The sequence below is a fragment of the Mizuhopecten yessoensis genome, unplaced genomic scaffold (assembly GCF_002113885.1).
Source record: "Mizuhopecten yessoensis strain PY_sf001 unplaced genomic scaffold, ASM211388v2 scaffold4599, whole genome shotgun sequence".
Taxonomy (NCBI): domain Eukaryota; kingdom Metazoa; phylum Mollusca; class Bivalvia; order Pectinida; family Pectinidae; genus Mizuhopecten; species Mizuhopecten yessoensis.
Window position 1 is genome coordinate 423,030 of NW_018405627.1, and position 22,240 is coordinate 445,269.

Sequence of the window (22,240 nt, forward strand, 5' to 3'; positions counted from 1 at the left end):
AACACGTACTAAGGATAGTTTGATCCACTTGTATTTTAATCATACTGTACAACACATCACGTATTAAGGATAGTTTGATTCACTTGTATTTTAATCATGCTGTACAATAAAACACGTACTTGGGGTACATCGATTCGCTGATCATGTTGTACAATAAAACACGTACTTTGGGTACATTGATTCGATGATCATGTTGTACAATAAAACTAACGTTTCGTAAAACAAGGAAAACGCCCACTTTATGTTGGTGGCGTAGAACAAAGGATTAATCGTGTGTTTAGTAACATAAACGTCACTTTTAGTGCATGCAATGGAAAATGACGAACCAGTTACAGCGGTACTATTTACGATTCGGACTACCGGTAGCCGACGGCTACGTACGTCATGGGTGAGCGCTCTGACCGAGCTCAGGTAAATTTTGGCTGGTGCGCGCCACTACACTGCCGATAAGGTAGGCCTGTCGCGGACGAGAGCGTGGCCGGTCGGCAGACATGAAAGAACCCGACAGAACAAAAGAAATTCGTAAATTAAACGATTTCTGCTAAAATTAAACGATTTGCCGCGAGAGGTCAACGCTCCACCAAAACGGAACACTGTTCCTTGACACGCAAACACTGCTCCGTGAAAATTAAGCATGCAGTTTTAAAACAAACACTGTTTCGTGAAAAGTAAACATGCAGTTATAAAACAAACACTGGGCCAAGAAAAGTAAACATGTAGTTATAAAACAAACTCTGTTCCGTGAAAAGTTAACATGCATTTATAAAACAAACTGTTATACTCAAAACTAAACACAAGTCTGCGAAGAATAAACGTCGGTTTAAACAATAAACGGTGACTCGTCAAATATAAACTATAATCCAAAAAATACACACAAAAAGAGAACAACTAAACGATTTTTGAAAATTAAACGAAAAAATGAAAAAAATACACGTTAAGGGTCCACCAGTGATGGTGGTCCTACCTGATATACCATGGTAACAATGACTCAATGGTGGTCCTACCTGAGATACCATGGTTACACTGACACAATTGTGTCCTACCTGAGATATCATGGTAATAATGAGATAAAGCTGGTCTTACCTGAACATCCTTCCTCATCTCCATTTGATTTACAGTCTCTTTCATTATCACAGAATTTATAAATTGGAATGCAGACCTCCTCGTCGGGACATCGTTTATAATTTGGCAAACAGGGCAGCAGGCTGTCCGGAGATATACCAGCTGTGAACACCAAATATGAGTAGGCTTAATGGTTAAAGTGATATACCACATAAATAGTGAGATCATATGGTTAATGTGAGATTTTATGATAATAATGAAATTTCATGGTAATAGAACAACGGGATTTCATGGTAAAAGTGCAATGTTAACATTGAGATTCCATGGTGAACAAAAATCCATGGGACAAGTAAAACGCAATGGTACCAGTTGAATATCATGGGAACAGTGAAACACTGTGGTAACAGTGGAACACTGTGGTAACAGTGGAACACCATGGAAACAGTGAAACACCATGGTAACAGTGAAACACTGTGGTAACATTGGAACACCATGGAAACAGTGGAACACTGTGGTAACAGTGGAACACCATGGAAACAGTGAAACACCATGGTAACAGTGAACCACTGTGGTAACATTGGAACCCCATGGAAACAGTGAAACACTGTGGTAACAGTGTAACACCATGGAAACAGTGAAACACCATGGTAACAGTGAAACACCATGGTAACAGTGAAACACCATGGTAACAGTGAAACACTGTGGTAACAGTGGAATACCATGGTAACAGTGAAACACTGTGGGAACAGTGAAACACCATGGTAACAGTGAAACACCATGGTAAAAGTGAAACACCAAGGTAACAGTCAAACACCATGGTAACAGTGAAACACTGTGGTAACAGTGGAACACTGTGGTAACAGTGGAACACCATGGAAACAGTGAAACACCATGGTAACAGTGAAACACGATGGTAACAGTGAAACACCATGGTAACAGTCAAACACCATGGTAACAGTGAAACACTGTGGTAACAGTCAAACACCATGGTAACAGTGAAACACTGTGGGAACAGTGAAACACCATGGTAACAGTGAAACACCATGGTAACAGTGAAACACTTTGGTAACAGTGGAATACCATGGAAACAGTGAAACACTGTGGTAACAGTGGAATACCATGGTAACAGTGAAGATCATGGAACAGTGAAAAGTCATGGTATCAGTGAAACACCACAGCAACCGTGAAACACCATGGTAAAAGTGAAACACCATGGTGACAGTGAAACACCATGGTAACAGTGAAACATCATGGTAACAATGGGATACCATGGAAACAGTGAACACCATGGTAACAATGAAACACAATGGTAACAGTGAAACACCATGGTAACAGTGGGATACCTTACAGGAACAGTGAAACACCATGTTAACAGTGAAACACCATGGTAACAGTGAAACACCATGGGAACAGTAGGATACAATGGAAACAGTGAAATGCCATGGTAACAATGTAATACCATGGCAACAGTGAAACACCATGGTAACAGTGAAGATCATGGAACAGTGAAAAGTCATGGTATCAGTGAAGCACCACAGCAACCGTGAAACACCATGGTAACAGTGAAACACCATGGGAACAGTAGGATACAATGGAAACAGTGAAATGCCATGGTAACAATGTAATACCATGGCAACAGTGAACACCATGGTAACAGTGAAACACCATGGTAACAGTGAAACCCCATGGGAACAGTAGGATACAATGGAAACAGTGAAATGCCATGGTAACAATGTAATACAATGGCAACAGTGAAACACCATGGAAACAGTGGGATACCATGGAAACAGTGAACACCATGGTAACAGTGAAACAACATGGTAACAGTGAAACACCATGGTAACAGTGAACACCATGGTAACAGTGGGATATAGTGGTAACGGTGAACACCATGGTAACAGTGGGATACAATGGAAACAGTGAAACGCCATGGTAACAGTGGGATACCATGGAAACAGTGAACACCATGGTAACAGTGAACACCATGGTAACAGTGGCAAAAGTTTCTGGTGACTTACACCGATAAGAAATATCAAGAAGAGTATATACTCAAATTCTAGTTTTTAAAACATTAAGGAGCTACAGTGCATTCAGTGGGTAAATTTATGTAAACAATATGTGAGGTAAGAATTGGCAGAGCCCGATTCAAACATAATAATTCTAATAAGCTGACGTACAGTTAAATGGGAAATGACTATACATTCAGTTTCTACCAGAATGTCAATTTAATCCGATTCTGCAGCCTGAGACAGTCACATTGGACCAAAATAACAATATATCATTATTTTAAGTTTTGCGCCTACTTGCTTTTGTACCTGCTTATAACATTGTGGTAACAGTCCAAAATATTCACTGTAAGCATGAGTTTCTGTCAGAATTAGTGCATACAATCTCGTTACACTGAACTCCCATAGACGGGTTAATATATTACTGCACCACATGAGCAATACTTATAGGTGCACTCACTATAACTCGATTGCGAAATAGGCTTTGATATCTACGTAACATTACATAATAGCCAAGATAACACTGCTTTCCTGGGCATATTATTGATACACAGACGGGAGATAGGGTTAGATAAGGGAACATGTAAGAATTTGACAGGTGGGCAAAACAAAGTAAGACGCAAAATGTTATCGGTGTACTACGGTGCAGAACACTTCTGATGTTGTAAGGTGGGGTTTGAGAATATTTCACAAGTTGATAGAGACGTGTACCATTTTGAGTTTAGAATGTCATATATAATGGACCCAGATTCTACTTTTATCATCAATAACTTCAATCAAGTAATTAGCAATACCTGGATAAGAACCACCAACAATTTTTACCAAAAAATAGAACCGAAAAATTGTGATGATCCACAGGAGTGAACTTGTTCATCTTAGAAACGTCTCATTTGAGGGTACCAAGTTGGACCCAAATAGCAGCCAGTGAAAAGATTTCATATCAGATATTCACCAAATTGAATATTGGTTTATGTGTAACAATTTAAACTGTATGCAATCAATCTAAAATAATTATTATTTTCGTCTCCATTTTACGTCACAGTATGTTAAACTTTACAGAACAAAAATAGCTATATGAAACAATTGTAATGTGCATGTAACTGTAGTAAAATGTGATTATGAAAAAAAATTGAATAAATATTTTTTTTTGTTAAACTTGTACATTCAGGCAATAATCTGCATTGTTTCAATTTTGTTCACGCCAGAACTGTTGAGGTTTATTCCCGAGAAACTGTCCTTTTTTTCTATTTTAGATTATATTAAATTTCCATGTGCAAGAACGTAATTCTGAAAACAGTGTTTCAATTAACTCTTTCACCCCCCTCAAGTCACATTTGAACCTTACCAAATCAATGACTGGGCAAGTCCAGTTTAGATATGTAGGGGTGAATGAGTTGACAGAATAGTTCCAAGTTAGCACAACTGGAATAGAATGCGCTACAGGTTTGAAGCATATATTCTTCATTAGATGGACTTAATGCACTTGAAACAAATATGGACTGCAGGAATTATTGAATGAATGTTTAAAACATTCCGGAAAGTTCCGGTATGCAGCAACAGAGTCCACGAAGGGGAGACAACACCAGATGTCGGACAAGATTTAGTCTGACCAGATCAAAGTTGAGACATAACATCTTCTGTAACCATTTAGTTATTATAATTGTGGGTTTGGGAAAACTTGTTTGTGGTTCTTAGCCGACAATGTCAATTTGAAATGATTTTTAAACTTTTTCAACCTGAAAAAAAAAAAAATACAAAAAAAAACTTCCCATAACCTGTGACCCTCTCACATATATCATATATCATATGTGCAAGGTGAACCAACTTAAACATTTCTGGAAACATTGGTTTTGATTCTATAGAAGTTTGTAACAAAGACTTATATACTTATAAGTAGAGGCATGCACCGTGATAAAATCTTTGAAACAAAAAGGCGGTCACAGGACAAGTGATCGTACAAGGTGAAAGGTCAATAACTGCATGGGTTGCAAAACATCAAGGTCACAACAGTCAAGTAACTATAGATTTATGGCAACCAAATTTCAACACAAATACCCGCCAGTGAGCCCAAAATGGTTCCCAAAACTAACATTGGTTCCATGCAAGTGATTCTAAAATTGTCAAGCAAATACTCAAAGCCTTCTTTTTCTTAAAACAATCTGACATTAATTACCTTAATGTAGGATATTTTCAAAATTATTGAAATTCATATGCATCAAAGTTTTACCTTATACACAAACTATGTACATATTATGCATGTTGCAACTTTTAATTAATTGAAATTCATAAAGTATTATTTCTTTTATATTTACAATGATTTAAAGCTATTGTCCAATTGATATAATCCAGATAAATTGAAATTTCAGTTTGCAAATCTGATCAAGCTAACCACTCTTTGAAGTTGAACAATTAGAAAACCAGACTGCAAAAAGCATTAGCAACTTAATGCATCAGTAATTCAAATTTTCAGAAAAGCATATTTTTTATGCATTGTTAAGCACATTTCAATTCACATTTTTAACAAAAAAATCTGCTGCTTCTGTTTTTAATTTATTAATAAGTAGTATATGCCTACATCTTTATTGATAAGTCTCAATATTTTTGAAAATATTTTGCATTGGAAATTTGTGTCAATATGTCTTCAAGCTGAAAAGGCTTTGTAAAACAATTGAACAAAACAGTGGTAGACAATACAGGCATGCATCTATTCTACCTACTACCACATGCCCCGGGGGAGGGGGAACCAAGGGGCAGAAAATCAGGTCCCCTGGGACAGGGAATGTACTTACAAAACCATCCTTTAGCTACATCATTGTTGTGAGGGTCAAGGTCATTGAGGCGAGGGTGAAATTCATCATAGAGACCTATGATTATTAGGGATAGGCAAAAGCAAAGCACAGTAGTATTAATGAAAGGATAGCTAGACATGAAAGCTGGATAAACACAGTGTAGAATACACTGAACCCTAGTAGTAGTAGTAGGGCGTAGATTATATTTATTTTATTGGAATAGGTCTTTCTGGATAACCCATTTTGCTTTTTGGTGTATTATCACAAAGTATCAGACATTTTTTGGTATTATTTTTTGTTTTAATAGTTAACAATAGGTAATACAGGTACACACCAGTTAATAAACAGATAACACAAGTACACAACACTTTATCAACAGGTACACAACACTTAATCAACAGGTATACAACATGCTATCAACTGGTATACAACACTTTATCAACAGGTATACAACACTTTATCAACAGTTATACAACATGCTATCAACAGGTATACAACACTTTATCAACAGGTACATAACACTTTATCAACAGGTGCACAACACTTTATCAACATTTGCACATCACTTTATCAATAAGTACACAACACTTTATCAACTGGCTATGGTACACAACACTTTATCAACAGGTACATAACATTTTATCAACAGGTATACGCCACTTAATCAACAGGTATACAACATGCTATCAACTGGTATACAACACTTAATCAACAGATATATACACCATGCTATCAACAGGTACATAACATTTTATCAACAGGTATACACCACTTTATCAACAGGTACACAACACTTAATCAACAGGTATACAACACTTTATCAACAGGTATACAACACTTTATCAACAGGTACACAACACTTTATCAACAGGTATACAACATGCTATCAACTGGTATACACCACATTTATCAACAGGTATACAACATTTTATCAACAGGTGCACAACACTTTATCAACATTTGCACATCACTTTATCAATAAGTACACAACACTTTATCAACTGGCTATGGTACACAACACTTTATCAACAGGTACACAACACTTTATCAACAGGTTTTACAGACATACAATATCTAGTTTACAAAGCTAGTTAACAGGTAAGAAAAGCACACAGAAGCTTATTAACAGGTACAATATGTACAGCCCAGCTAATTAACAGGTAAGAAAAGCACACAGAAGCTTATTAACAGGTACAATTTGTACAGCTCAGCTAATTAACAGGTAAGAAAAGCACACAAAAGCTTATTAACAGGTACAATATGTACAGCTCAGCTAATTAACAGGTAAGAAAAGCACACAAAAGCTTATTAACAGGTACGAGATGTACAGCACAGCTAATTAACAGGTACGAGATGTACAACACAGTTAATTAACAGTAATTACACAGGTACGTAATAAAGGTAATTATCTGGTTACAGATTACCGGGATCCACAATGGTAATCTAGATAGAAATCTGCATGCTATAAAATTCTAACCCTACACCAAAAATAAAAGATGTCAGTGGTGGCCTGGGTAGGCCAGTATTCTAATCTTAACCCAGTAAAACAAACGAGACGGAACAGAACTCGCCTTTCGAATTCTTTAGCTTAACTTACAGAAGTATATTTTAACCTCGATACAACTCTTACAACTTACAACTCATCAGCTGCACTGATTTCAAGACTAAAATGCTAACACTGAGAGTGAATCTAAACAATATTATCTTATTTTACTTTTTCAATTTAAGAGTTTTTGCACACTGATTATATTATATAAACAAGCACACTGGTATGTTGACGGCCATGGTAGCAGCCCCACAATCCTGCCGTCTGCTCGTTTCATATGCATCACATTGCTGGTTAAATTGGATTTTCCGACGGAATTTGCAAATCGATAGCTTAGTTATCAGGGAAATCATTAGATATGTTGTACCTCTAGATGAGTGAATTTAAATTTCCTGCATAGTTTTCTGAAAATTCCTGCCTGCTTTCATAGTCTATAATTCAGTTTTCCAATAATATAATTTGCAACCTACGATATGCAGATTTTTTAACATACCAAATCTGAAACACTTCATGGAGCCTCTCAACCTATTGCACTCTACGTGTATATGTAACCACCTTTATTAAATTCCACAATAATTGCATGAATACCACTAAAGCAATTACCTATATGGTTTTATACCATCTCTTTCAGAATACGTTAGCTGCAGTTTGTCTCTCGGACTTTCTGTCTTCCAATATGAGGGTCAAAAACAGGGAAATATGATTTCCTGTCTATGTCACTTATTCGCGTCAGTACCACCTCTTTTCAAGTTATAACAAACAATCACTATCAATACTACTTGTAAGGAGAGATTTTCTGAAGTCCCTATGTCCTACTGTAGCGGAACTGAACAGGGTCAATCACCGGTGACCAGGCTAGGTAGCTCAATTGGTTATGACATCTATCTAGAATTCAGAGGTCCTGGGTTCGAGTCCAGTCTGGCCGTGCATTTTCCCTATCCTATTACAATTGGCGCCCACCTAAACATACCCTCAACAGGTGACTATAGGGTCATAACTAAAGGCCTCATAATCAGTTGCATGCCAAACTTGCTCATATGATATAGAACTCAAAGTATTCATTAAATTAGGGTACATTAACAAATATAATGACTGTTAGGGCTAACTCAAATATCTATAACAAACCAAAATAAGTATCTAAAAATATAGAAATGTGCATAAATAGGGGAAAAAGATTAAATATAATTGACATGCTTTCCAGTACTTACCCCCTTCTGTGGAAAATCTTTTTTTCCTTGTAGAAACAGCTAAAAAAAAGATGATATTCATCATGTAATGAATTCAGCTTGCGTATCTTCGATGGGTTATTTTTTAAAAAAAAATCTACAATTTCAATAAGACTTATCATCCATGTGCTGTACATTTATAGCCATCCTTTAATTTCAATGGGACATTTTTAAGTTTAATGTGCAAAATGGTCCATCATGTCCCACTCACTGACCCTCTTACTCCCAGGAATTGTGTTTAAATTCTCGAAAAATGTAAACAACATTTATTCGTCTAAAATGCAAATAACCAAACGAGTCCTGTTTGCGAATCAACCTGTTCTTTGAAGATTACAGAGGAGCATTACTACCGTATTACTGCCACACTGTTTTTCAATGAATAATAACTCATTTACCCCTGAAGGCACATTTGAACTCTTCCAATTAAAAGGTTGGAATAGTTCATTATGAAATGTCAGGGGTGAATGAATTTAAGGATCAAACCTGAGCCTTCTTGATATCATCCACAAGGTGATCCTTGGATTTAGTCATGACATATTCCAGAAGTGCATAGAACATAACAGGAACGTAAACCTTGGAATTTTGAGGAATTTGCTAGATTGTAAAGAAGGCATCAAAGGAGAAAATTTTGGAAGGAAGTGAGCAACCTTCTATAAATAAAGCATTATCATAATGATTATTATTTTATTCATATGTCTGAAGATCATCATTCAGCTTGTCTTATTAAGCTGTGTGAAGATATATTTCTACATATATTTTGATAGACAACATATATTGAAGGGAAATAATTAACTCACGACAATTTGCCTCATCGCTCTCGTCCATACAATCCGGTGAACCATCGCACCGCCAGCTCTTTTCGATACATGTTCCATCGTCACACTGAAATTGCTCAGAATTACAACCTGCAACAGCAACAAAAAATCGTTAAAATTGAAAGAAGGATACAACAGTAAAATCTTTTGCTACCAGGAAGAGGTAATACAGTATTAACTGTCGATAAATTTGGTAAAAAGCCGTAGTCAAGGGAGACAACTGTAAAGTAAGTAGGAGAGAGAGTAGAAATGTAAAATCTAAAAAGCTAGAAATACCACGAACAAGGGAGACAATAAAGAATTTACCTTTTATGTAAAACGGCTTGAATTGGTAAATGGTACCTTGTGATAGTTTTAAGAAAACATCAATTTATAAGTAGTTATGATGCATGACAATTGTAAAATTTAAATTTACCTAAGAGGTGGGCTAATTACCAGACCACAAAAAGGGATTGGATTACCACCTAACTTAAATTAAACGATGGGATTACCACCTGACCTTAATAAAGGGATGGGATTACCACCTGGCCTAAATAAAGGGATTGGATTACCACATGACCTAAATAAAGAGATGGGATTACCACCTGACCTAAATAAAGGGATGGAATTACCACCTGACCTAAATAAAGGAATGGGATTACCACCTGACCTAAATTACGGGATGAAATTACCACCTGATTTAAATAAAGGAGTGGAATTACCACCTAACTTAAATAAAGGGATTGGATTACCACATGACCTAAATTAAGGCATGGGATTACCACCTGACCTAAAAAAAAGAGATGGGATTACCACCTGACCTAAATAAAGGAATGGGATTACCACCTGACCTAAATAAAGAGATGGGATTACCACCTGACCTAAATAATGGGATGTAATTACCACCTGACCTAAATAAAGGGATGGAATAACCACCTGACCTAAATAAAGGGATAGGATTACCACCTAACTTAAATAAAGGGATGGAATTACCACCTAACTTAAATAAAGGAGTGGGATTACCACCTGACCTTAATAAAGGGATGGAATTACCACCTGACCTAAATAAAGGAATGGGATTACCACCTGACCTGAATAAAGGAATGGGATTACCACTTGACCTAAATAAAGGGATGGAATTACAACTTGACCTAAATAAAGGGATGGAATTACCACCTGACCTAAATAAAGGGATGGAATTACCACCTGACCTAAATAAAGGGATGGAATTACCACCTAACTTAAATAAAGGAATGGGATTACCACATGACCTAAATGAAGGGGTGGGATTACCACCTAACTTAAATAAAGGGATGGGATTATCACTAGACCTAAATACAGGGATGGGATTACCACCTGACCTAAATAAAGGAGTGGGATTACCACCTGACCTAAATAAAGGGCTGGGCTAGTAACCGGAGCAAATAATGCATGGGCTTAATACCAACACAAACACTTATCTTAGGTAAAATCAGTTCTTTTCTAATAAAAGAACTGTTTTAAAGATACATAGACAGATAACTTTAAACACAATTTAAATTGCTTACAATTACGAAATTAAACAAGACATTTTAATCTTTCCCCATCAACATGGGGGAATTAAGTCTGGTGTCTGTGTCGGGTTTATTTTTACACATCATCACCAAACACTCCGACAGAAGGCCAACGTGTCACAGAGATGAATCTTGATATCGGACAAGATCAGCTTGTGGTATAACCCTAATGTAAACAACACACACATCAAACAATTCAACCTGCCGGTTTTTGTAATCCCACAACGTATCATCAATTTCATCTACCATCTGAACCCCCCTGACAGTTGTCAATGGACTCTGCCAAGGTTTGAAAAGGAAGCAGCCATTCTTGATTGAAGGTAACGCACAGGTGTTTGCCGAGGTATCTAATTTTGTATTACCTGCCGAGGAACCATGATCCTAAACACTCAATTACATATAAACTTGTTATCGCTCACTCTTAGCTATTAAAACATTATTTAAGCATTTTAAGCATTTAAACTGGTATTTGAAATTTATCTTGAAATCTAAATGGTGTAATTCAATTTCAATTTGCAACTTCAATTTTCCACTAGAATGTAAGTATATATTTACCGAACTTTTTCATTAATTTTCTGTTTTGAGAAAAATGTCTTTTCTCAAAGTGTCATGTTCAGGAACGTATGTGGTGAACATTTAATCGTGGTTCCCCAGACGAAAAATATCCAATAGAAATAGACCCGTAATTGTTCTATACAATGAAAACAACTGAACAAGGAAATAAAGACGTAGGTTTGGTCCGACGTATACAGCAATGTAATGATGCTATGTACTTTTCAAACATTAACAAGTTTTGAGTGCTCAAATCCTTGTTAGCTTTAGAGTAAAAAGTCAAACTTTTAAATTGATTAATATATTAAGGATTAAGGTTCCAATTTCTCTATTTAGTTGATTTATTAAATTCCTTCACATCAGCTTTTTAACAGAAAATCAACATTAGGAAAATTATCCTGAACTCATTTACCCCTGAGATATCATACTGAACTATTCCAACCTTTGAATTGGAAGAGTTCAAATGTGTCTTCAGGGGTGAATGAGTTAATAAACACATCCTTAAATTACCTTAGCTTTTTAAAATAACAAAATAAAAACAAGCCATCCTTAATGAAATGATGAAATTATTTTTTCATTAAGCTAACCAGACTTTTACCAGAGGGACCTTGGTACTTAAATCCTCTCAATATTATTTATATTTTCAAATTCTTGTTAGCTTAAGAGTGAAAAGACTTGTTAGCTTAAGAGTGAAAAGACATAAGTTATAATTGTTTAAGATATAGGAAGGTTCATATTTCTGTAACCAGTTGATCTATTAAATTACTTCACATAAGCTTTTTCAACAGCATTTCAACACACGGAAAATATCCTTAATGAACACGTCCTATTAAATGACCTTAGCTATTCTTAATGAAATGATGAAAGTATTTTTTCAATAAGCTAACCAGACTTTTACCAGAGGGACCTTGGTATCGAAATGGTACTCCATAGATACAACAACACAAAATACCTGTTCCACTGGCTGCGTTCCTAACATAAAATTTGTTTTTAACTGAATTTCAGAGAAGAAATGTTCCTGCTTTCATCAACAAAGTTTTACACAAATGTTTACTTCCAATTCGTTGATAATGAAAATTTTATCAGCAACTTACATTCCTAGTTGGAGTTATCTGTCAATTGGTTCATCAATTATTTACGAAAAAAAATATTTTTTTACAAAAAGGAGTTGATTACATTGGAGAGTAACTATTATAAAAATCAACCTGTTTCATTTGCTGGACTGTTTGGTTGAAAAATAGTAGCATAAATTGTACAATACCATTATCATAACAGTAAATATTTAAATATATACTTTTATTATAAGTAATAAACAGTGGTTAGGTGATATTGCAGTGAAATAAGCAAAAATTGTTTTTCATCAAAAAGACCCGAATTTAATTCCCTGATCGGACGCTTGAATGTACCTGCCCAACCATGTTGGCTTTTTTCAGTCCTCTGGTCCAACAAAAGTAATTTATATATGTTGAAAAATGTTGTCTCGTTATTGTCGTAAATAAATAATGATTAATTATACATTTAAGAATACTATAATTTCATTCAGATCTTTTTCGGAAAGTTTATGAGGACCCTGATGACAAGTCTGTTCAGCCGTGATAAACTGCTTACCTAAGAGGAATATTCCAATTTATTACATTTTTGCCAGTGAAATATTGGATTCTATCAACTTGATTAAACTGATATCATTCACACTGTGACAAAAATCAAAACTGATATTTTCACAGTGTGAAAATATCACTTTTTGGTATTGACCAATCATAATGGTATCTTCTATTCGCTGCATTCAAAGGCAACAATTTTTTGTTCAGATTCAAATGAAGCGACGGTAGAAGAAGTGGTTGTTATGGTAAATGTTTGGTACACACACTTCAGTATTTACATAAATTTACAATTAATAACATTTTTATAGGCAATCATATCAGAAAATAGCAGAAAACATCAGAATTGCTTTGAGTATCCCATTCAAAATGGCGCACAGCCTTGTTGTCAAGCGTGACGTCATTAGAATAATCATTACACTTCTGATTCCCGCCCTTTTTTTAATGTATTACATTTTTCATGTTTTATGCTTTAAAAATGTAATAAATAGAAAATGTAATGGCATCTTCAGTAATAACAACTATATTTCACGAGTGTGGCTAATGAGATATACTTGTTATTACTGAAGACACCATTAAATATCCTCTATAAATTGTATACCGCAGGGAAATTTTCGCCAGTTTCACTTTCACTTATTTTGCCAGTCGTAATGAGGGCGAGTTTACCATGACGATGAAAGGAAGCACACAAGATTCTATACACAGTAATAAACCATCAAGGGCTAAATTAACACTGCACAGAAATGAATTATACCAGTACATGGTGAAAATTTGACTTGGCGAAAGTTCTCCAGTACAAAAATTGTTCTCCTCTCAATAGTTTTTACATTTTTCAAATTCTGACTATTTACAATCTATGCCATACACATTTGTACTTCCTTGCTTTACAAGTTTAAAGAAGATGATTTTGATTGAGATAATATGGCTTTATTTGGTTTGTTTGTGATTTACATCCTATGAACAGCTATAGTAATATAAGGATGTGCTAGGCTTGGTGGGGGAGGAAAGCCCGGTGTAAGGGAGAAAAACCACCGACCAGACCACTGTGACTAGTATGTATGTGAGGATATGGTTGAATTTCAAAAATGAAAATATTGAAAACTAGAAAATGTCTGTAAGACAAATGCCCCTGCTCATGGATGGGACGGGGAACATGGGTAACACTACCCCTACAGAAATGTTTAGTTGAGGACTAGTTATAGGGGCTGTACGGCGGATAGCTGTCAGCTACCTATTCCCTTCAAAAATGTTGAGTGCCAGCAGTTGAGCAAACCTGGCTCAACTTTTTTCAGTAAGCCCTCAACTACCTAGGTATCCTTTAACTAGCCCTCAACTTCAGTTAGCCAAACAGTTGAGCGTTTAGACTTCAATTTCTTATCAGTTAGCCAAGTAGTTGAGCTTTTGAACTTAAGACTTTCCTTCTGCATACAGAGTTGAGTGTTAGGTTGAGCAAATGTACTTTGCCGTAACAAGAGTTGAGCATTAAGTTGAGCAATTGGACTTGAACTATTTTTCTGCCACTGAACCTATAACTTTAGTTGAGCATTTAGTTGAGTCAATGTACTAAGCAAATCTACAAATGAACTACTGAGCTGTAAAGTAAAAGTACACATTCTGTACTTTGAATAATTCTCCTTTTAAACAGTTTGAGTTAATAAATATTGTATTATGCAACCAGGTATAAATGTTATAGTATATATATTAAAACACAACCCAGATTACAATTATTTTTTTTTACCAGATTTGTTGGGTGCGCAAAATATTCGAGTAGAAGCTTTTTTCCCCCGATTTTCAGTCTCAAAAAGTACCTGCGCAAATTACACAGGTGCGCAAATTACATGGGTTTTTACGGTAACCAGAAAATTTGAAAATACTTTAATAATAGAGGTGAATGAAGATATTGGATAAGGATATTGATTAACATTTCCTGCTTCAAATGCAATACTGTAAATCACTTTTATTTCATAAGGGATAAATTTTCCAATAAATTCTCAAAACGTGTTGTTCACAAATTTAAGTTCTTCGCGATGTTGTTTTGGTTACATAATATGCTTATGTCCATCACTTGAAATTTTGCATAAATATACTTGTGGAATCATGTACTCACATGGCGGGGGCATACAACACAAATCTAGATTTGAATAGTGCTAACTCAAGATTGGAACAGCTTGTCCAGACTGCTACAGGTTGTCTCACAGGGCACAACACTAAGTATTGATTTTACATCTAACACTGTCAGATGGTCCAGAGGAATGTAAATTAAACATAATTAATAGGATAAAAACAACAGGATGTAGCACAGTCCTATCTAAAATTAAAACCTCCCAGATAACAGGCTGGACACACATGCTGGGGCCCCCAGTGTTCAATGCCTGCATGATTAGCTTAACAGAACATAACCTCGAAATTTGAAAGAGAGATTCTTGAAACGTCCTTAAAATTTATTATTATTTTCATGTTTCCCGTCATGGGGTGATTATTTTTTTGTGATTACAATGTCACAGTAATTCTGGATTTTCATAAGAAAATACTCTGAAAGGAAAAGACTGAATTTTGATTTATGATTTTTATTTCAAATTGCTATCTTCACATTAATAAATTGGATTTTTCAATTTAAATATTTCAGAAAATACCTGAACCTAACAGTATAAGGTAGAAGTGCTGCAATAAGTTGATAAAACATTACGGCTTTCAGTAAAACAATAGAAACTGTTTCACAGAAAAGTTTCATTCAAACAAATTACTTTTCCTGTCTGGTTAACCTTGATAAAGAACAGGTGAGTTGACTGTGACATCAGGTCAAGGTCACAAGCTGTACTGTAGGCAAGCAACAAGACCTGGCCCCTTGTATTGTGCAACACAGTACCCTTCAGTGGACAGACGGGGGCCAACTTTTTTGTTTTATTTGCTGATAGAACTACACCAGAGAACCGATACAGATACATTTATACAACATTCCTCTGATAATCCCCCCTCCCTCATTGTCTGTGTGGCACGGTGGAAAACACAGACTGTTAATGATGTTATAAATAATTAACATCATCTATAAAATAATTAACTATTTCACAACAACAAGATGCACTTTAACTTGTCACAGGTGATGTTTTATCAAATACACAGTTTGAAACATGTTCTCTGTTGTGTACTGTATAATAAATATCAACAAAGATCAAATCACATTTATTTATTTAATTTTGCCTTAAATTCCACAGAAATATTACTTTAACAGTGAAAACCCTAGTTAATTTGATACTCAAAGGTAATGCTCTCTATCTTTATTAGGACTTTCTGCTTGGGATCTTCAGATCATTTAATCATGAAGAGAGGTGTTAATTGATCTCCCTTTCTCCTTCTAATCACCACCTTCCCATCTCCCTGTTGCACTATCAAAATGGAAGGAAAGTGTTACCTCCCTTTTCTCCATCTCTTCCTTCCATCTTCACCTTTCCATCAACATATGACAGCAAGGTTTTACCTCCCCTTTCTCCCCCTCTCCTTCCCATTACCACGTTCCTCAAGTGCAAAAGTTAGAGAGGCTAGACCGGAATTTGAATCCTGGACCAAAGATTGTTAACCCTTTCACCCCTATATAACTTTAGTAGACTCTACCATATATTGATCTGGATGAGTCTATTATGGTCTACAGTGGTAAAAGGGTTAAACTATCAACCTTCTAAACTGCATGGTCATTGGAAGTTTCCTGGCCCGACTGTGCTACAGTTATATATCCAAAACAAAATTAAGGGGAGGTTACTCTAAATATGAAATTCTACAGCGCAGTGGGACATGGATCCTTCAGTTTATCAGGCTTTTAAATAACTGTTTTTATCAATAACAGCATATTGGACATCTTATGATAATAATATTTTTTTCAAAATTAATTCAACTTTCCCAAATCTTTAAACATCAGATTTAACTTATTGTTTACGGAGACAATAAATATCTCAGAGGTCCCATCAACTTTTTGTCCAAATAGAAAACACGTGGAGAATTTACCTCAAATCAACTTTAAATAAATCTTCTGCAATCTTATGCTATGTCTCTTTAGTGCAAATAAACATTGGCTAAATCCTTTTGTATCACCTGAGAATATAATATTAGATGATGTAGTCTGGTTCTGGAAAGTGTTTGTAAAGCCTCTGACCTGTCAAAGTGTGGGAACAAGCTTCTCTCTGATAAGGAACAACCCTGGTGAGAGGTTATGACATTAGCCAAGACCACAGAACTGAAACAAACTGGATGTAATATATAGAAAGCTGCATCTGATAACTTCACTGAAAATAGTTCAAAGATATAACCTTTCTCCAGCGTTCTCAGACCTCTACACCAGTAAAGGACCATTGATGATAAAAGTCAGACAAATGAAATACAAGGCAGACTGAAGGTATCTAAATGGTCTATGGATCTGATACCTGGTGGGAAATAATACAGGACAACCTGGCTCGAAGCACTCTGAAACTTTGGAGACTGATGACTTTGTATTACAATGTAGATAGAAATGTTTAACTCATTCACCCCTGAAATTTTATAATGAACTATTCCAACCTTCGAACTGGAAGAGTTCAAATGTGTCTTCGGGGGTGAATCAGTTAAATTTACTTTAAGTAAAAGAATAGTATTATACATGTACTTCAAATAATGAAACATTTCTATTCTTTCAGAATGTTTTTTTCATTTTTTTGTCTATTAATAAAAAAAAAAAAGTTGCTTTCCAAAAATGGCTGTCCATTATAGAAGATGCAACTTTTTGAAATTTCCATTTGGAAGAATACTTGTGCTCAGAATTAAAAGCATACATTGTAAATAAAAGGTTTGTTTATACCCTCGAGGTAAAACAATATCACTTTTTAATGGCATCTTTATATTTTGAGCGGTTCTGTCAGATGAAATCATCAGATCTTGGACAATGGGAACAGTTTAGCAAATTCACTGGTTGAAAATACTCAATTCTAGGGTCCAAAGTCGAGGTCTCCCTCCACAATAGGGAGAGTTGGCAGGTAATGTCATCAAATACCTTGATATGCCTTGGCTCTCCCTTGAACAAGCAGAAAATATTGATATTCAGCTGGCAAGGAATTCACAGGGAAATGATACTTGGTATTTTTGAGAGAGTTACTGCCCCTATCCCCTAATACTGGTCACTGTAAATCCTTTTAATTCCCAATGATATGACAAGTTGTTTTGCATTCATTCACGATGAATTTTAATGTTTTACTACTTCTATCATAGGAATTGACTACACTGGGGGTGGGCTTATTCTCAAGAACGGTCTTATCCGGAGATAACTCTGTTATACAAATCTTACAATTTCCCATATCAGACATGACTATCATTGTGTAAACATAAAACTCCTTGATGACCATGATTATCAAATACTGTATTCACATTCTAGTTCATCTTAACCCTTTCACCCCTATGTAACTTTAGTAGACTCTACCACGCATTGATATGGATGAGTCCATTATGGTATACAGTGGTGAAAGGGTTAATCGTTATGTTGTCTTCTTGATGTCCAAATCACATTTTGTATTTTCCTTATCTGATTTCATTACCAGTATTTTTTTGGGGCGTTTGTTCTCTTTCAAGTCCTAAATATGTCAGTAGCTAACTGTTTTTATCTCTGAATTTCAGAAGAAAAATTATTACGGGGATCCGTAATGGATTAGAAGGTGCATGGTAGATATTATTCAGAATTCCAAATTAATTGATCAATCAGTTGCCATTTAGAACTGACTCAATAAAATAGCACTTGTTTAGGATCATAAGCATAATATTAATATTCCATATATTTGGGCAAAACCTGGATAACCATTCTTGTTTAGGATCATAAGAGTAATATTAATATTCCATATATTTGGGCAAAACTTGAATGACCATTTTTGTTTAGGATCATAAGAGTAATATTAATATTCCATATATTTTGGCAAAACTTGGATAACCATTTTTAAGTCTTAAGAAGAAAATGTTTATGTATTAAGACAATACAGACAAGCAGACTGCACTGTGACATTTATCACACACTATAGCTCCGCGAGACACACAAGCTAATGATAGAGATTTGTCAGAAAAGAATGACAACCAAGTCTCGGAAGAGTACCTAAAGTTTGAGAAATTGGTCTGGGGAACTGACAAAGTGACTCCCCACATCCACTGTTACAGATCGGCAAGAAAAAGGTTTCATGACTCACAGTCATGTTTTTAAAACAAATTGAATTTTTTTTTTCTTAGCCGTCTTGCTAATTTGAAGCTCAGACAGATTTCGGTTTAAAAATTGATCTTGAAAAATGCTGCAGAAAAACAATTAGGGAATCCCGTGTCGTTACAACGGTGACTTATGGAGACAAATTTGTCGGTGGGAATGTCTCTAGCCTAAACCCCATTTACAGAGAAAGGAAATGGTCGTAGATAATCAGTGTCGGTGAATCTAACTCAAGAGTACACATTCAAAGAGAAATTATGCTTCGCCGATTCTGTTCTCCATCAAATGAAGTAACATTACATGGCTCACTTATACAGACCTCTAAAAGAAACTTAAAAAGAAAATTTCCAAAAATGTATCAAATACTAAAAATAAAATTAATTTATTCAGTCAGATTTGTTATTTCTGCACATCAAGAACTGAATTTTCACCATTTGTACTTTGTTGAAAAAAATCCGTTTCAGGACTGGAGCCGAGCCAAACCTCACCATATGTTTACATTGATTGATAAAAAGGACCAATTTAACCAAAACAGCCAATTAAAAAGTCCTGTCCATATGCAATTAATTAACTCATTCACCCCTGAAATTTCAGAATGAACTATTCCAACCTTTGAATTGAAGAGTTCAAATGTGTCTTCAGGGGTGAATGAGTTAAGGTATAGCTGGTTAAGGAAATGAGTTCATGTCACTTGGATGTAATCTGTATTAGCCAATGTGATGTCTGCAGTACAGGCTGAGGGCTTCCTCTAAGTGCCTAAAGTTCATGAATCTTCCTCATCAGTTAATAAGTAGACTGGACGCGCCGGATCTGTGAAATAAGGATTGGGGGAGAAGGAGGCGAGAAAATAGAAAAGGCACAATGAAGATGGACAAGCCCAAATAATGAACGGAAGAAGATGGGATCGATGAATCTTTGTTGGAGAAAATAAATGGATGTGTTCCTGGACCTTTACAAAAGAACCATTAGGAACCGCACTGATTAGGTTCTTTCTCCCAAAAATTCTCAATCAAAGAGATAAATTTGATATGGATGATGTTCTTAAAATTTGATAACCTATTTATAAAATGTTTTTCAAGATTTTAGCTTTTACCTAAAATCAACACTTGTTTCTGTGAATCTGACTGTACTTATATATCAATTATGGACATTTGCTGAGGTGAATGTGTGGCTATATAGACCTGAGAAAGAGATATTGACCGAGACAAAGTGGAGGTTAATATCACTCATTACAAGTGCACATATTTAAAGAAATGAAATTAGTCCTAAATTTTTACCTTAGATATGAAATAACGCTGGTTTTATCATTAAACAAAATGGAACGTAATAAAATTGTGAAGTGAAAGAGTACTACATCTGGCAGATAGCATCAAGATTATTCACAATATACAAGTCATGTACATTGTAGGCGACATTATAAAGAAAATATTGTGTACCAGGAAACTTATGCTTCAATTTAATTTTCGCCTTCATCACCCGCTGTAGTTATAATATAATATGCATAGTAATTAAATGCGAAGGGCGAATATGGATTATTCTGGCGAAGGGCAAAAGTTTGATTTGGCAAAAATTTCCTGTTTATACCGTCCTTACCTGCTGTTTAAGAATAGTAACATATAGTTACTATCCCAAATAACCAGCCTCTACACGTTATTATCCTCAAACCATGAGGGGGGGATTTAGAGCACAGCGCACTTCACGATAATTCCGTTTTATACTAGTATGGAGTTTTGTGCATTCAGAAATCATGTCTAATCAATATTTGACAGAGAAACAATCTTAACGGCCATAATTCAGGAATATTTACCATAAACATTTGTTATGACCAGTGATATGGAAACTTCATGTTATTTTCTCCGGCTAAGATTGGGCATACCGATACTGATACGATAATGGCGATTTTACGTACGCAATAAATAATATTACAAATGGTCGCTGACCAACAGACAGAAAATCCACACATTTGTATAAGATCCTAATATAACTGCATGGCATGTTGGAAGAATTATCTATCAGCACTTATATTGGTAATATGAATATGATTATCTGTTCCATAGAATTGATGAGGTAATGGGCCAAAACAATTTTTACGGCAAAATTGAACATTGTGGCTATAGGAGTGACGTACGTGAGAGCATAACTTGTATGCTGGGATGTCAAAGTAATATCTCAGAAACAAACCACAGATAGTAATATAAATATTACCAAAGGAAACACTGGATAATAACAGGATTTTAGATTTATCAAGATCGGATGACAAACAAAGTCACAAATGTTTTTGAAAAAAAGTTCTTAATTAACGTAGAATCCCATGGGAAAACGACGTAACCTAAAAAGACTTTTGGGCAGGTTACTGTGTATTTTTTTTTATGAAAGACAGAAGCAGATTACACTCCATTTACCTTTAGGAATATTATAACATTAGTTCTAGACCTATGGTGTAGACTAGTCCGAATGACAGTTGATATAGTGTTGGCTCAACTTTAGGACAGTTTTCATTCATCTTAACGATCTCTAGAGCAATCGCAGTCCAAAATACAACACTTATTGGCGAAGCTATACACAGTTTGCTTCATACCTCCATCATAAAGGTCACTGCATGGTGCTCTCACACCTCAAGACTCCAGCACACCATATGCATGCCCAGTGCACAGTCACTCAAACTCTTGCAATTGACACACACAGGACTCAGGAGACTGAAGCTAGCTGACAGACATTGGTTTAGTAAATTTTAACCGTTTCACCACTGTAGACCATAATGGACTCATCCAGATAAATGCATGGTAGAGTCTACTAATGTTACATAGGGGTGAAAGGGTTAAGAGAAGGATAGTCTTTGAACAAAACTTGGGGTTCACATGACATATAAAACACAATATATTTTACAAAAATAATAAACTTTTAACAATTCAGTT

At 35.4% G+C, this 22,240-nt stretch overlaps 1 protein-coding gene across 4 annotated transcripts in view; it reads right to left on the reverse strand.

Annotated features, from left to right (window-relative positions):
• The window catches only part of LOC110449370 (prolow-density lipoprotein receptor-related protein 1-like), a 224,157-nt gene that overhangs the window by 106,257 nt on the left and 95,660 nt on the right, over positions 1 to 22,240 (reverse strand). For all 4 annotated transcript variants that reach the window (XM_021496199.1, XM_021496197.1, XM_021496198.1 and 1 more), the window contains exons 2-4: positions 9,427 to 9,534; positions 8,612 to 8,650; positions 1,084 to 1,224 (exon numbers count right to left, since the gene is read on the reverse strand). In XM_021496199.1, coding sequence (XP_021351874.1) covers positions 1,084 to 1,224; positions 8,612 to 8,650; positions 9,427 to 9,534 — 288 coding nt within the window. The remainder of the gene's footprint in view (positions 1 to 1,083; positions 1,225 to 8,611; positions 8,651 to 9,426; positions 9,535 to 22,240) is intronic.